The 13,346-nt window shown below is 36.3% G+C and overlaps 3 protein-coding genes across 3 annotated transcripts; all 3 read left to right on the top strand.

The window, feature by feature from the left end:
- The first annotated feature begins 1,730 nt into the window (after window positions 1-1,730).
- Window positions 1,731-6,418, top strand: LOC135162642 (uncharacterized). The gene is made up of 7 exons (XM_064121293.1): window positions 1,731-3,060; window positions 3,163-3,234; window positions 3,490-3,579; window positions 3,709-3,872; window positions 4,184-5,123; window positions 5,388-5,459; window positions 5,530-6,418. The coding sequence occupies exons 1-7, from the start codon at window positions 2,107-2,109 to the stop codon at window positions 5,854-5,856; spliced, it is 2,619 nt and encodes an 872-aa protein (XP_063977363.1). The 5' UTR covers window positions 1,731-2,106; the 3' UTR covers window positions 5,857-6,418.
- A 483-nt stretch (window positions 6,419-6,901) lies between these two features.
- Window positions 6,902-8,210, top strand: LOC135162451 (putative gustatory receptor 28a). Its single transcript, XM_064120935.1, has 4 exons — window positions 6,902-7,546; window positions 7,691-7,762; window positions 7,831-7,920; window positions 7,994-8,210. The coding sequence occupies exons 1-4, from the start codon at window positions 7,016-7,018 to the stop codon at window positions 8,060-8,062; spliced, it is 762 nt and encodes a 253-aa protein (XP_063977005.1). The 5' UTR covers window positions 6,902-7,015; the 3' UTR covers window positions 8,063-8,210.
- Window positions 8,211-8,312: 102 nt separating this feature from the next.
- On the top strand, window positions 8,313-13,217 carry LOC135162643 (uncharacterized). Its single transcript, XM_064121294.1, has 8 exons — window positions 8,313-9,651; window positions 9,829-9,900; window positions 9,957-10,046; window positions 10,422-10,565; window positions 10,915-12,039; window positions 12,429-12,500; window positions 12,569-12,658; window positions 12,882-13,217. The coding sequence occupies exons 1-8, from the start codon at window positions 8,704-8,706 to the stop codon at window positions 12,948-12,950; spliced, it is 2,610 nt and encodes an 869-aa protein (XP_063977364.1). The 5' UTR covers window positions 8,313-8,703; the 3' UTR covers window positions 12,951-13,217.
- Window positions 13,218-13,346: the final 129 nt, after the last annotated feature.

The raw sequence follows: 13,346 nt of genomic DNA on the forward strand, positions 1-13,346 counted from the left end.
TCCGCAGACGATCTTCCAAGAACAAGAGCTTGATGATGAATTGTCTGGCCTAATCAACAGTAACTCATCACTCAAGCTTCAGAGACTAACTGTGCAACCAGATGTCAGCATTTACTGTGACATTTCTGCAGGGATTGTGCGACCGTACATTCCAGTCACACTTCGAAGACGAGCTTTTGACAGTGTTCATGGCCTAGCACATCCAAATGGAAAAACAACTTCACACCACATCAAACAGAAGTATGTTTGGCCTGGAATAAAACGTGATGCCATCAAATGGGCCAGAGAATGCCTGGCATGCCAACGATCAAAAATACATCGCCACAACCGACTGCCACCCAAGGAGATCAGTGTCCCAGACAATCGGTTTAACCACATCCATCTGGATCTTATCGTCCTTCCTGAGGTAAGAGGCTTTCGTTATTGCTTAACAATAATTGACCGCTTTTCCAGGTGGCCAGTCGCTGTACCATTACGTGACACAACAGCAGACACTGTGGTTACTGCACTTTTTGATCATTGGATCTCTCAATTTGGAACACCGCTAACAATTACAACAGATCAAGGTTCTCAATTCGAATCAGCTCTATTCCGAGCTCTCACCAACTTCATAGGAGCGAATAAGGTCAGAACAACGCCATATCATCCCGCATCAAACGGAATGATAGAACGTTGGCACAGAACCTTGAAAGCAGCCCTTATGTGCGCAGCCAAACCTTGGCCTGACATCTTGTCCACGGTCTTACTTGGTCTCAGGACGTGCTTCAAGGAAGATCTTCAAGCTACACCAGCAGATTTACTGTTTGGTACTGGGTTGAGAATTCCAGGAGAATTTTTCATTCATCAGGACGTTCCTACCAACCCACAAATCTTTTTAGAAAAACATAGGCAATACATGCGCGGACTTCGCCCCACACCAACTTCTCATCACTCCAAGACGAGAATGTTTCTGTCGAAAGACGTGCACACATGCTCACACGTTTTTATTCGGTGCGACCACGTAAAGGAACCATTGGAACCTCCCTACGTCGGACCCTACCGAATCATTCAACGTATTGACGACAGGCTTTACAAATTGGACGTCGAGGGGAAGGAGAAGACCATCTCGATAGAGAGATTAAAACCGGCATATATTGTCAAAGAGGATTCAACCGCTCCGGAACCACCAGGAGTTGAAAGTTCCCTCCAACCTGCTTGCCCTGAGGAATGGGAATCGTCAATCGATAGACCGGTAAAAACTTACTCTCGCAAAACTAATAAAACCGTATCTTTCAACCTTCCTCCTTCTCAAGATACTCGGGGGGGAGTACATGTGGCCACTCGGTCGCCTAGTCAAGACATTACCGACCGAGCCACATCCAACCAGGAAACTGCTCAACCCGCGATGCGACCTCTCCCGAAACCTCGTGAGAGAAAGCAGAAGATTATTCCTCGTGATCTGACTGACTGACTACAGCTGTAGCGTGCTGTTCCTACAAGTTTATATATACTAATTAAATTATTGTTCATACGCCATTGACTCTATAACAATAAATACTGTTGATAGTACCAAATCCAATTGCGAACAATTTATGTGGTATAGCACACAACGACCACAGATTTTTAATTATTTAATTGAAAATAAATGAGAGACATTTTTAGTGAAAATAAATCTTACTACAACCTTCTTATAGGGATTGGAGAAAGTTTGTTATGATGGGGCTTCACGGGGCTATGTAAGAAAATAGAGGACGCGGGCTGCCAGGAATACGTTTTGTCGGAGAAACTCTCCGCGGGAAATTCCAATTTTTGCAAATTTCCCAATATTTTTTCACTCATTATTTTCTATTCAAGTGAATTAATTATCATTAACGATTGGATGTTAGATTCTCCACAATTGCACGCAAATGACATATTCATCATTGTGATGGGGGCAATTTCAATGGACTCCTTACAGTGTTATCATCTCCATCCTTGCTCAATCATTTCCGATATGATCAACGCTTAGTGCCAAACACAAACATCAATACCCCATTTCCCTCACAAAGTTTATTACAACAGTCCCCTGACCATGAAAATCTATACTGGCACGAGGATACTCCAGTGCTTGCCAAACGCACGAGCATAATGCATCCACCTCAGCGACTGACCAGTTTATTCACCCTAATATTGTATATTTTTTTCAAAATCCTGGGCCTCGCACCATTTACGGTGCATATCAATGCCATAAAAAAATCCCCTATTATCAGCTTCTCTCGTCTCGGAACTTTCTACAACATCATTCTAATAGTGATAGTGATACTCCTGAGCCCAAGCTCAATGGTGGCAATAGATAGGATTGAGTACGAGGGAAAGACGTCGACAACTCGGGGGATCGCCCTGGCAAAGGCTGTAATAGGATTGGCAGTATTGGTGATAGTGTGGCTCTATATTATTTTCAATCAGAAAAGCACCGCCAGAATAGCTTACATATGGCAGCAGATGGACGAGACCATGAGAACCCTAGCTCACATGAAGTATCGCAGTCTGAGTAGGATTCAGGTACCCGTCTACTTTGCCTTGAATGTCTTCATCTGGATAAATATAATCTGGACCGATCTGATGGAGTTTGAGAAGTGGTTTAAAGCGACTTTCGTCGCCATCATCATTCCCAGTTTCGTATTCACTTGGCTAATGCTCGAGTACACATTTATTCTAATTCTTTTAAGGGATAGGTTTAGAGCTCTCAATGAGAAACTCAATCGCATCTCCTCGGTGGCTTTTGTTGTGCCCTATTATTGTGATTCAGCGGAATGGAGCCTTGATGGTATCATCAGCAAAGATTTACTCATCATCAAAATGTCTCATGAAATTCTGTATGAGCTTGTTTGTAATATTTCGAATTTGTACTCATTTCCCATTCTTCTTGTAATTTCGGTGCTGAGCGGGATGGTTATTTATTCATCGTATTATTTCTTTATGATGCTGATGCTGACTGATAATGTCAAGCTACTCATTATATTCAACTCTGTGTGCTATATCTCGATGGAGATGTTTCCTATCATCGCTCTTTCGTTTGGAGTTACTAAAATTATCAATGAGGTTTGTGGGAGTTTTTGGGTTTTGCTTGTATGTAATTGAAATGCCCTTGATAAACTTCATAAATAGCGCAAATGGCGGTCAATATTTTTATTATCATTTTAGATAAAGCTCACGCCGGTGGCGATCCACAAACTCCTGACACGATCTTTTGTCAAATCAAAGGTGAAATCTCAGGTAGAAATATATAAAAATCAAATAATCAAGTAAAATACAATATAATGCGTTTGTCCTAACTACAATTGTATGAATTTTCATGTCATTTTATTTTTCATTCACAAATTTTTCTCTAAACATTAATCATTTTTTTTCTTCTATTCCTATAAAAATTAGTAAAAAATGATTTCTCATCGTCATTTACACGAATGGTTCCATCAATTTTAAAGAATATTTCTCATAGCTCTCATTCTATATTATAATATATCATTTCAGCTGAAATTATTTTCACTGGAATTACTGCACAGAAACATATCATTCACTGGTGGAAATATCTTTTCTCTCGATGGAACACTTCTTCACTCTGTGAGTAATAATTATTCAATTCAATTAATCAGCGTAAGATAAAAAAAATTGTTTGGAACTTGTTCGCGGATTTGCGTCATGATAAACATTAGCGAAATGTCTGTATTAATGATTATTTTTTTTTGCCAGATACTCAACACAACGGCAACGTACCTAGTCATCTTGTATCAATTTGCACAATCGGATAAAACTATTTCATCCACCAATTGTCGAATAACTAACAAAACTTCCAGCAAGAGTTTCTATAATCTAAGCGATTCTCTTGCTGATATAACTCATGTAAATGATGAATTATAAATGTTGGACATAAAGAGTGTTTATTCCGCCAGCATAAACCTCACATTTGCATTATCCATTAACAAGTCACATTCTCGGTGTGTTTTTTTCCCACGCTAGTCAGTAATTTTTCATATACAATATCAAGAATTCGATATTAACCAAACGATTCATCTCACTGTTGATTTAAAATGAGTGAGTGGTGCACTAGAATACACGCATGAGGCTCCCATAATTGTCAAAAGGTGTAGTAAATATACTTAAATATATTTATAAAAATCATGAGACTGTACAGTTAAGAAAATTAATAAATAAAATATTAATTGAGAATGATAAACCATCGGAGTCATAGGGTTCTTTTCGGGCTGTCAGTTCAAAAAATGATCTATCTATTTTTTAAAGTAATCGGCCTACTGCCCTTTACCGTAAAGCTGCAAAGCGAGCATTCCAAAAAAATGGAAATTTCATTTCTCGGACTAGTATATAATGGAATTTTGATAATTGTCACCCTAGTTCTGAGTGTCCCAGCAGTTGGCTCTTTCTACAACGCAACATTTGATTATAACGCTGGTCTAGCGAGGCTAGTCGGCATGACAAGAGCAATAGCGGGAACTATCGTTGCTCTTATCATCTGGTTGGTAGTTTGTCTGAAACAAGAGAAGGCTGTCGAAATAGCCAATCGAATATTTACAGTTGACAAGATGCTTGTGACATTGAAACACATTTGTCCACAAAAATTTGGACACTTCAAAGTTACTGCTATTATTTCAGTGAACTTTTTCATATTTGTCATCATCTTTTGGCTGGACTTCTGGCTCTTCGAAACCCTCATTAAATCAATTTTCATGATAACAATTGTACCCAATATGATATTCAGCTGGTTTCTCATCCAATACTCGCTCATTCTTATATCAATTGAGATTAAATTTAAAACTGTCAATCGAGGAATCATGCGTCTCTCTGGCAGCAACTACAATCTCATTGAGATTAACAGCTCTAGTGCTATGAAAGATCTGCATGACATGATTACTGTTCATGGGATACTCTGTGATATATGTGCTGATCTTACTGATTTCTACTCATTTCCGGCTCTCTTGCTAATTACGGTTTCCTGCGGAGGTATTCTCACGACATCTTATTATTTCATTGCTCCGCTCTTGGCCAATGATATTTTAATTTGGAGGAGCATCGATAGGCTTGCTTATTTCGCTATGGAGGCTTTTCCAATTGTTATGTTATCAATCAATGTCACGAGAATTAATCACGAGGTAAGTTTGTAATAGCATATTTCAAATAATTATTATGTAGCTATTGTCAAAGTAATGATTCTGTGACATATTTCTGAATATTTTTATAATCATTTAATAATAAGGAAATAAAAATTAAATCATTGAAATTAAATTTAATATCATAATTTAAGTTTATAATAATTTTAATTTGATATATTTGATTTAAAATTATTCAACAGCAATCCGATAGGCCTTGCTTGAGGATTTCTTTAATGCAACTTTTTCATACGTATTTATTCCCAGATGAAGTTTACAACAGTAATCGTTCACAAGCTTCTCTCACAATTTCTGCCCGACCGTCAATTTAAATACGAGGTACATCATTACTTCCAATCTCATTATGCCTCACTGTAAAAAAAAATAAAATATTAAAATGAGCTTTCAGTTGGAGACATTCTCATTGCGATTACTTCACCAACGATTCGAGTTCACCTGCTGCGGTATATTTTCACTGGACTGCACGCTTCTCCATTCGGTAAGTTCTCCTACAAAAAATTTAAGGCCCACATTGGAGTTAGAAAATTTCATTTTTCAGATTGCTAACATGACTGCAACCTATCTCGTAATTATCATTCAGTTCGACGGTTACAAGAAAACGTCGGAAGGTCACGTGACCTTCAATTGTAGTAGTCCTTGTACTATTCTTGATGAAATATGTACTTTGAGAAATTGTTCAAGTTCACAGTATACCCAGTCAATCGGTTATGAGTAAAGATTTACAGGTGATTTGTAATGCTTAGGGAAATTTGATGATTGCTTTTAAAATAAAATCAAACTGAAGAATATTGATGATTTTCTTGGATAAATAATAACATCTTTAAACATTTTTCGAGTGGAAAATTGTTCGACAAGGAACAATAATTCTACTGTAGAACTGTAATTAACAAATGAAATCTCACAACACAATTATTACCGCGGGATATTGAGTGAATTTTTTTATGAAGCAATTGTCTGTATTAAAAAATTTCAGTGAATAAAACCATTGTATTATTATTCTTCAACTTTCCATTAACTTCCTTATTAAAATATAATGGAAAATTATTTTCTGTCCCAACACAGCACACACTCAATTTGAATTTACAAAAGTCAAAGATACGTTGTGAAAATCGACTAAAAAATACACCACATATAAACGATGTAAACGATGAATTATTTAAAATTTACATGAAAATGGGTCATTCTGTCTCCACAAGCCCTAGATGTATATCAGCTTTTGATGAGTTATCTTTATCACATGCCTCTTCCCACGTTTATCGATGATTCCGCGCACTTAACGGCCGAAATTTCATATTTTTCCAACTTGCCTCATTGCCGGATACACTTTTACAAATGTTGCGGTAAAATTCATCATTATGATGAATTTTATTAAATTTTTTATGAAATCAAGCACTTGATTGGTTTGGCAAGACGAACAAATACATTTCAAATACATTACAAATACATTTTTTAACAGATAATTAATAAAAAAAAAAAAAATTGTGGATACCATGGAATTTACAGGGGTATTAGTGTATTTATTCTTCAGAATTATCGGACTACTTCCCATTTCTATGAAATTTTCAAACGACCACTCGAATAAGTTTGAATTTTCTCTCCTCGCTCTCGTGTATAATGGAATTTTGATAATTGTGACACTGATTTTGAGTGTTCCAGCTTTTCATGTATTCTGTGTTAGTACTAATTTTACTTATAGTGCGAATCTATCGATGATGATCGGCTTGATTAAAGCCATATTGGGAACAACAGTAACCCTCATTGTTTGGTTGTTGCTCTGTTTGAAACAGCGAAAGACAGTTGAAATCAGCAATCGGATTTTCACAATTAGTAACTTTTTAACGACATTAAAAGATATTTGCCCTCCGGAATCGGGAATGGTAAAAATGACTGCGATCATCTCAACCAACGTCTTTGTGTGGGTCAACGTTCTCTGGTTGGACTATACGATATTCACACCATTAATGAATTCTACGTTCGTAATAATAATCGTGCCGAATGTAATATTCAGTTGGTTTCTAATTCAGTATACACTCATGATGATCTCAATGGAGACAAAATTCCGGGCGATAAATCGGGGTATCATGCGTCTCTCCAAGCACAGCGGCACTTTTATCGAGCTAGATAGATCGGGAAGGATGAAGGATCTTCAGAGGATGCTTAACGTCCATGGGATATTGCATGATATATGCTGTGATATAGTAGATTGGTACTCGTTTCCAGTTTTGTTAGTTATAACGGTTTCGTGTGGAGCAATTGTAGCGACGTCTTACTATTTAATTGTCCCATTTATGGTGCATGTTGCGGAGATTCCGGTGTTGAGGATTATAGACAAATTGGCCTACCTAGTTATGCAAATCTATCCTATTGTCACACTGACCATTAGTATTACCAAGCTCCGTCGTGAGGTTTGTAATTTTATACTGAGAGTTGTTTTCATTGTGAAATAATTGGGAAAACATTATAATTATCAGTCGCGTAAAAACGAAAGTTACATTCATAAACGACGATTAGACGTTGTCTCAATTGAAAATTTATTTGCCCACGTATAGGTGAAGTTTGCCTCAACAGCTGTCCAGAAACTTGTCGCCGAATCTTTTCCAAATCGACACCTGCAATCTCAGGTACTTAGATCTCCCCTAATAACTTCCCGCTGAAGATAGAATAATCCATTATATTGTATAACTCCCAGTTAGAAGTATTCGTGCTGAAACATCTTCATGAGCGATTGAAATTCACCTGCTGTGGTGTATTTTCATTGGACTGCAAACTTCTCCATTCCGTAAGTCCTCCGGTGATGTTGTACCATTTGGAGAAAATCATTCAACATTGGACTTAAAATATCTCATTTTTAGATCGCTAATATGACTGTAACCTACCTCGTCATCATAATTCAGCTGCACGACAATAATAAAATGCCCTAAGATACTTTTATATATTTTTGTATGTAGAAATTTTGTATAATTGAAAAGAAATTGATTTTTGTTCTGGATTTAACAGCTGCATATTCATTTGTCAGGGAAAAATCACATTGTGAAAAAGTACACATTTTCTCCCAGTATTAGATATATTTCTCAGAGAGTGATATAATTTCAGGCGGCCGTACCTTTACTCCGATGGAGCACTCATGAATTTCATAAATCCTTCATTAATTAATTACTGATATTCAAGTAATTGTGTGTGATAAATGACAAATGGAATTTTAACTGAAGTACCATCTAGGAGATGCTGTTGGAGATAGTGCAGCGATTGTAAACAATGAATATAAAAGTTGGACATTGAAATTGCATTTACCACCTGGATAAATCTAGGTTTTCCATCAACTGCGGATCAGTCACGCTATTCGCGTGCTCCGTTTTACACTGCATGAAGAAAAATATTCAGTAAAAAACAACGCGAAGCAATTCGCACAATGTATGGAAGAAGAAGAAATCTTAAACATTTCGTGATTTTTCAAAAAAAAAAAATCAAATCTCACTGAAAATTTTCTACCTATTGTATTGTGGAGACTCATCTGATTTCAGTTTCAACTCACATAAACATAAATTGTTAACTATATCAAAAAATGATGAGCAATCGAAGCCATAAATCTGCCTTTGGCCTTTTAACAGCTACATTACTATATCTATTCTTGAAAATCACAGGACTGCTACCGTTTTCAATAAAAATCTCAAGTGATCAGTCGAAAGAAATCACATATTCCAGCATCGACATTATGTACAATGGATTTTGGATAGTTGTGACCTTGGTGTTAAGTTTCCCAGGAGTTGCTGTGTTCTTCGACAAAGATAAGTTCAAATACGCTGCGAGCCTGTCAATGTCGATTGGTCTGAGCCGTGCCATAGCCTTGACGACAGTTACTCTCGTCATCTGGATATTCGTCTGTCTACGCCAAAAGAAGGCCGCCGAAATTGCCCATCGGATTTGCACCGTTGACAAGATGATCATGAAATTCGAATACATTGATCTACCAGATCTTGGAACTTTTAAAATGGGCGTCATTATCTGGCTCAACGTCTTGGTATCGGTCATTGTCACCTGGCTCGACGTCTGGCTCTTTGGGACATTCGTGAAATCGGCTTTCATGCTAACAATTGTTCCGAATATAATATTGAACTGGTTCATGATTCAATACTCACTCGTCGTTATCTCGATGGAGATAAAATTCCGGGCGATCAATCAGGGAATCACCAGCCTCTCTAGCAAAAACATTAGTTTGATTGAGGCGAACAGATCTGAAATCATGGAAGATCTACACCACATGATGACCTTGCAGGGGATACTCTATGACATAGGCTGCGATATAACAGATTTCTATTCCTTTCCGACTTTGCTGGTTATCGGGGTCCTCTGTGGTGCTCTGCTCACCACCTCTTACTACATGGTTGTGCCGTTTTTGGCACAAACCAGGGAGATCTCCATTATGCGGATGATCAATTCTCTTGCCTATCTCGGTATCCATGGATTTCCCCTTGTTATTCTTACGACTGGCGTTACAAGTGTCAGCCGTGAGGTTTGTAGCTGCACAAGAATCAGATATTAAAAATACAATTAATCTCAAGTTTTCAAGACAGTGGCATTAAACACAACTCAGGAGGCACAATATAAAAATAACAATTCCTTAATTTGTTTAACTGTTTGATGTAAAATTATTTTTTAAAAAACGTTTATACGGGCTATTCATTCCCAGATGAACCTGACAGCAGCCGCCGTTCACAATCTGCTTGAACAATCGATTCTAGATCGACGACTAAAGTCAGAGGTACATTGCGATTTTTTTTACTGAAATCAAATAATTTATTGAACTTATTCTTTTAGTTGAAGTTGTTTTCCATGAAATTACTTCACCAGCGATTAGAATTCTCCTGCTGCGGAATATTTTCTCTGGACTGCACGCTTCTGCATTCGGTATAGCTAGCTTTCTATCAAATTAAACATTTAATGTTGGACATTCGGAAAATTCATGGAGAGTTTTAAGGAATTTAATAGACTAAACGATTAATTCTTCATGTACTCATTCTATTCATTTCATCTATTTGACATTATAAAACGTGTTCGGCTGTTACAAGTTGAGCTAAAAAGCAATAACAAACTTGAGAAATTGGAGCCGAAAAGATTTGAAGAACGTATCGAAATGGAGTAAGTTGTATACAAAAATAAAATAACTACAATGCAATATACTTCGTTAAAAAACGAGAAAATTGATCGGTTTTTTAAATCTATTCGGCGAATGACTAATTGAATGTGTTTTTACATGTGAAATTTTTTAATTTTACTCTTCAGATCACTAGTATGATTGCAACCTACCTGGTGATTCTCATTCAGTTCGATACCCATGACGGGAGATCGCAAAATGATAGCAGCAACAATGACAGCAGCCTGAATAATGTGATCAGTAGAACATGTGATAGAAAAAATTGCGCAAATTCAAAGAACCCTTAATAATGATTTTTCTTCATTGCTCAGAAGGAGGTGGTCCATAAAGGAGTATTTAGAAAATCATGGGCTATTCCAGTTTATTCAGTTCATAGGATTATTTATCTCGTTCAAAATAGACTCTTGAATATTTCTAAAATACATCTAGTTAGATAAAATAACTATCATTCAATTAATTTCATACATCATTAATATATGTAACAAAAATATTAATAATGGAAATCATAGTCTTGTCCATCTCTGCTCCATAATTGGCAAAATATCACCAGTTGAATCTGTAAACAATTGCATTAATCACTCTTAGTGTCGACTGAATAAATAATTCACCTGTTATTTTTATTTCGATGAAAATCTGAAACTCCTCTATCTGCATGCACAATCTCTAAATTGCAGCTTGCATTTTCCAACTGATTACATCTGTCCTGTACTCCGCATTAGAATCAACTTCAATTTCATTGCTAAAATATGTATTGAAACGATCATGCCAGAACCGAGTGCAGTGATCGAAAATTCGAGCGCAAGATTGCTCACGAAAACCGGGCTAAATTTCTTCAAAATTCTCGGACTACTGCCGATCGCTGTGAAAATCGAGAATGGAAATTTCGAGGCTAGAGCCCCGTGGATCGGTTATGTCTACAATATTTTTCTGATAATCTTGATCTTTATTCTGGACTTTTTTTCCATTCCCTATACATTTGAGGCGCAATACATAAATGACAGTGTGCTCACTACAAGACTCAAACTGACAAAAGCAATACTTGGAACAATTGTGTTATTCATTATCTGGTTGATAATGTGTATCAGGCTGAAACTTATGGCGGACATCGCCAACAAATTCATCAATTACGACAATGAGATGATCAATTACGATCACATATATCAGATGAAAACCTCTAATTCGCACTCAATAATATTGTTGGTTTTAAACACTGTTATCTGGATAGGAGTAATCATCACGGATTTCCTCATCTCAGAGTATTTTGCAATGAACGTCCTATTTTGGGTGTCGATGACCATCCCCAGTATCATCGTCAACTGGCTGTTGATTCAGTACACAATGGTGTTATGTCAATTGACCCGTAGATTTGAAAATATCAATCGGATGATTGTTCAACTGAACCCATTCACCGAGAGTATTGAGTCAGTTTATTATGAGGCATTTGCAGCAAGGATTCCTCTCAGTAGGTCCATTATTGGAACCCTACTGGCTATCAAACGGCTTCATGCTAACTATTATGAAGTAACCAACGATATTGCCAATTTCTATGCAATTCCTTTACTCTTTGGAGTAACATTCTTCTGCGGAACAATCATTTATAGTGCCTATTATCTTATAATACCGCTTATTACGGTATCGTGGGAGTATAAAATTCTCCTGAATACAGCCAACTCTGTTCTCATGCTTGCCATGCAACTCTCGCCGATTGCCATGATGGCGTTTTCCGTTAATAGACTGTCACACGAGGTTTGTCTCTCTATTTATTTACTTCTTATGATTAGTAATGTAGTAATTTACAATCACTTGATAATATATTATATATCCCTTTATCCTGGTCTTCTTTTTCTCTATAGATACAATATTTTAAAGTTCTGTTTTTGACCTATCGTAGGACAAGCGATTTTCAAGTAAATTAAAATACATCAATATTCTTTAAAATTAATTATTTTATTTCAATTTGACGTAATATCGACGAATAGGACTACACAATACTCTAGTTGGAAAATTTTAAGAATCTAAAGAGAATAATAACTCATATAAAAACATTTAATACTATTGATTCTCAATGGACTATTTCCGTAGAATCAATCAACAACTAATAGTAAATTCAACAAAATCTTTTCCTATTTGTACAGATGAATATGACTGCTGATGCTGTTCATAAACTCTTGGCTCGGTCGGCTCCTAGTCGAGAGGTGAAATCAGAGGTGAACTTAATTATAAAGTTGGTCAATTAGAATTAATAAATACTCAGTAGAGGATATAATTTTAACAGTTGAAGAAATTTTCCCGGGAGCTGTTGCACAAAAATGTGGAATTTACGGCTCATGGTATATTTCCTTTGGATTGTACCCTGGTACATTCGGTAAGACCACATGTAATGATTCAACATGTAGAAATGGATAGAAATAAATTATTTTCTTTATTAAGATTTCCATATTATCTTGACTGCTAATGCATGATGATGAGATCAATGCAACTTTTTTATTCATTACTAATTACTACTTTATAATGCAGTATTTGAAAAACAATAAATTTCTCAATAATGATATTTTAATGCGAATATTAATTTTCTTTTCTATTTCCAGATATTTAGTATAGCTGTAACTTATTTAATAATTCTCGTGCAGTTCCAAAAAACCTCAGGAATCGAGTAATATGAAATACGAAAAAATAGCTCTTTAATTAATCAACCTTGCATGATGAAATTTATACCTGCTAGTTTGTAAATTAATTACGATAAAACTACTCACAACAATTGTACCCGCTCAACAAGCTAAAACTAATAGGGCAATATGAAATGTGTATCAGTCTGCCAAAATATACAATTTCCACACTCACATCAGTTTAATTTATTTCACATTTAGGAGAAATTTTTCATGCATTAAAAATTGTCTGAAAACATTGTAAATTTCACACAAATCATCAATTCCTACGTACAGAATTGATATCCGAGCCATAGAGGAGTATGGTGGGCACGTAGGAGGGCATGGTGTTTCCCACGGTGTGGCCTATTGAATAGAATTTTTCCTGATATAGGGCCTGGAAGAAGA

Source organism: Diachasmimorpha longicaudata, chromosome 5 (assembly GCF_034640455.1).
Source record: "Diachasmimorpha longicaudata isolate KC_UGA_2023 chromosome 5, iyDiaLong2, whole genome shotgun sequence".
Classification (NCBI taxonomy): Eukaryota; Metazoa; Arthropoda; class Insecta; order Hymenoptera; family Braconidae; genus Diachasmimorpha; species Diachasmimorpha longicaudata.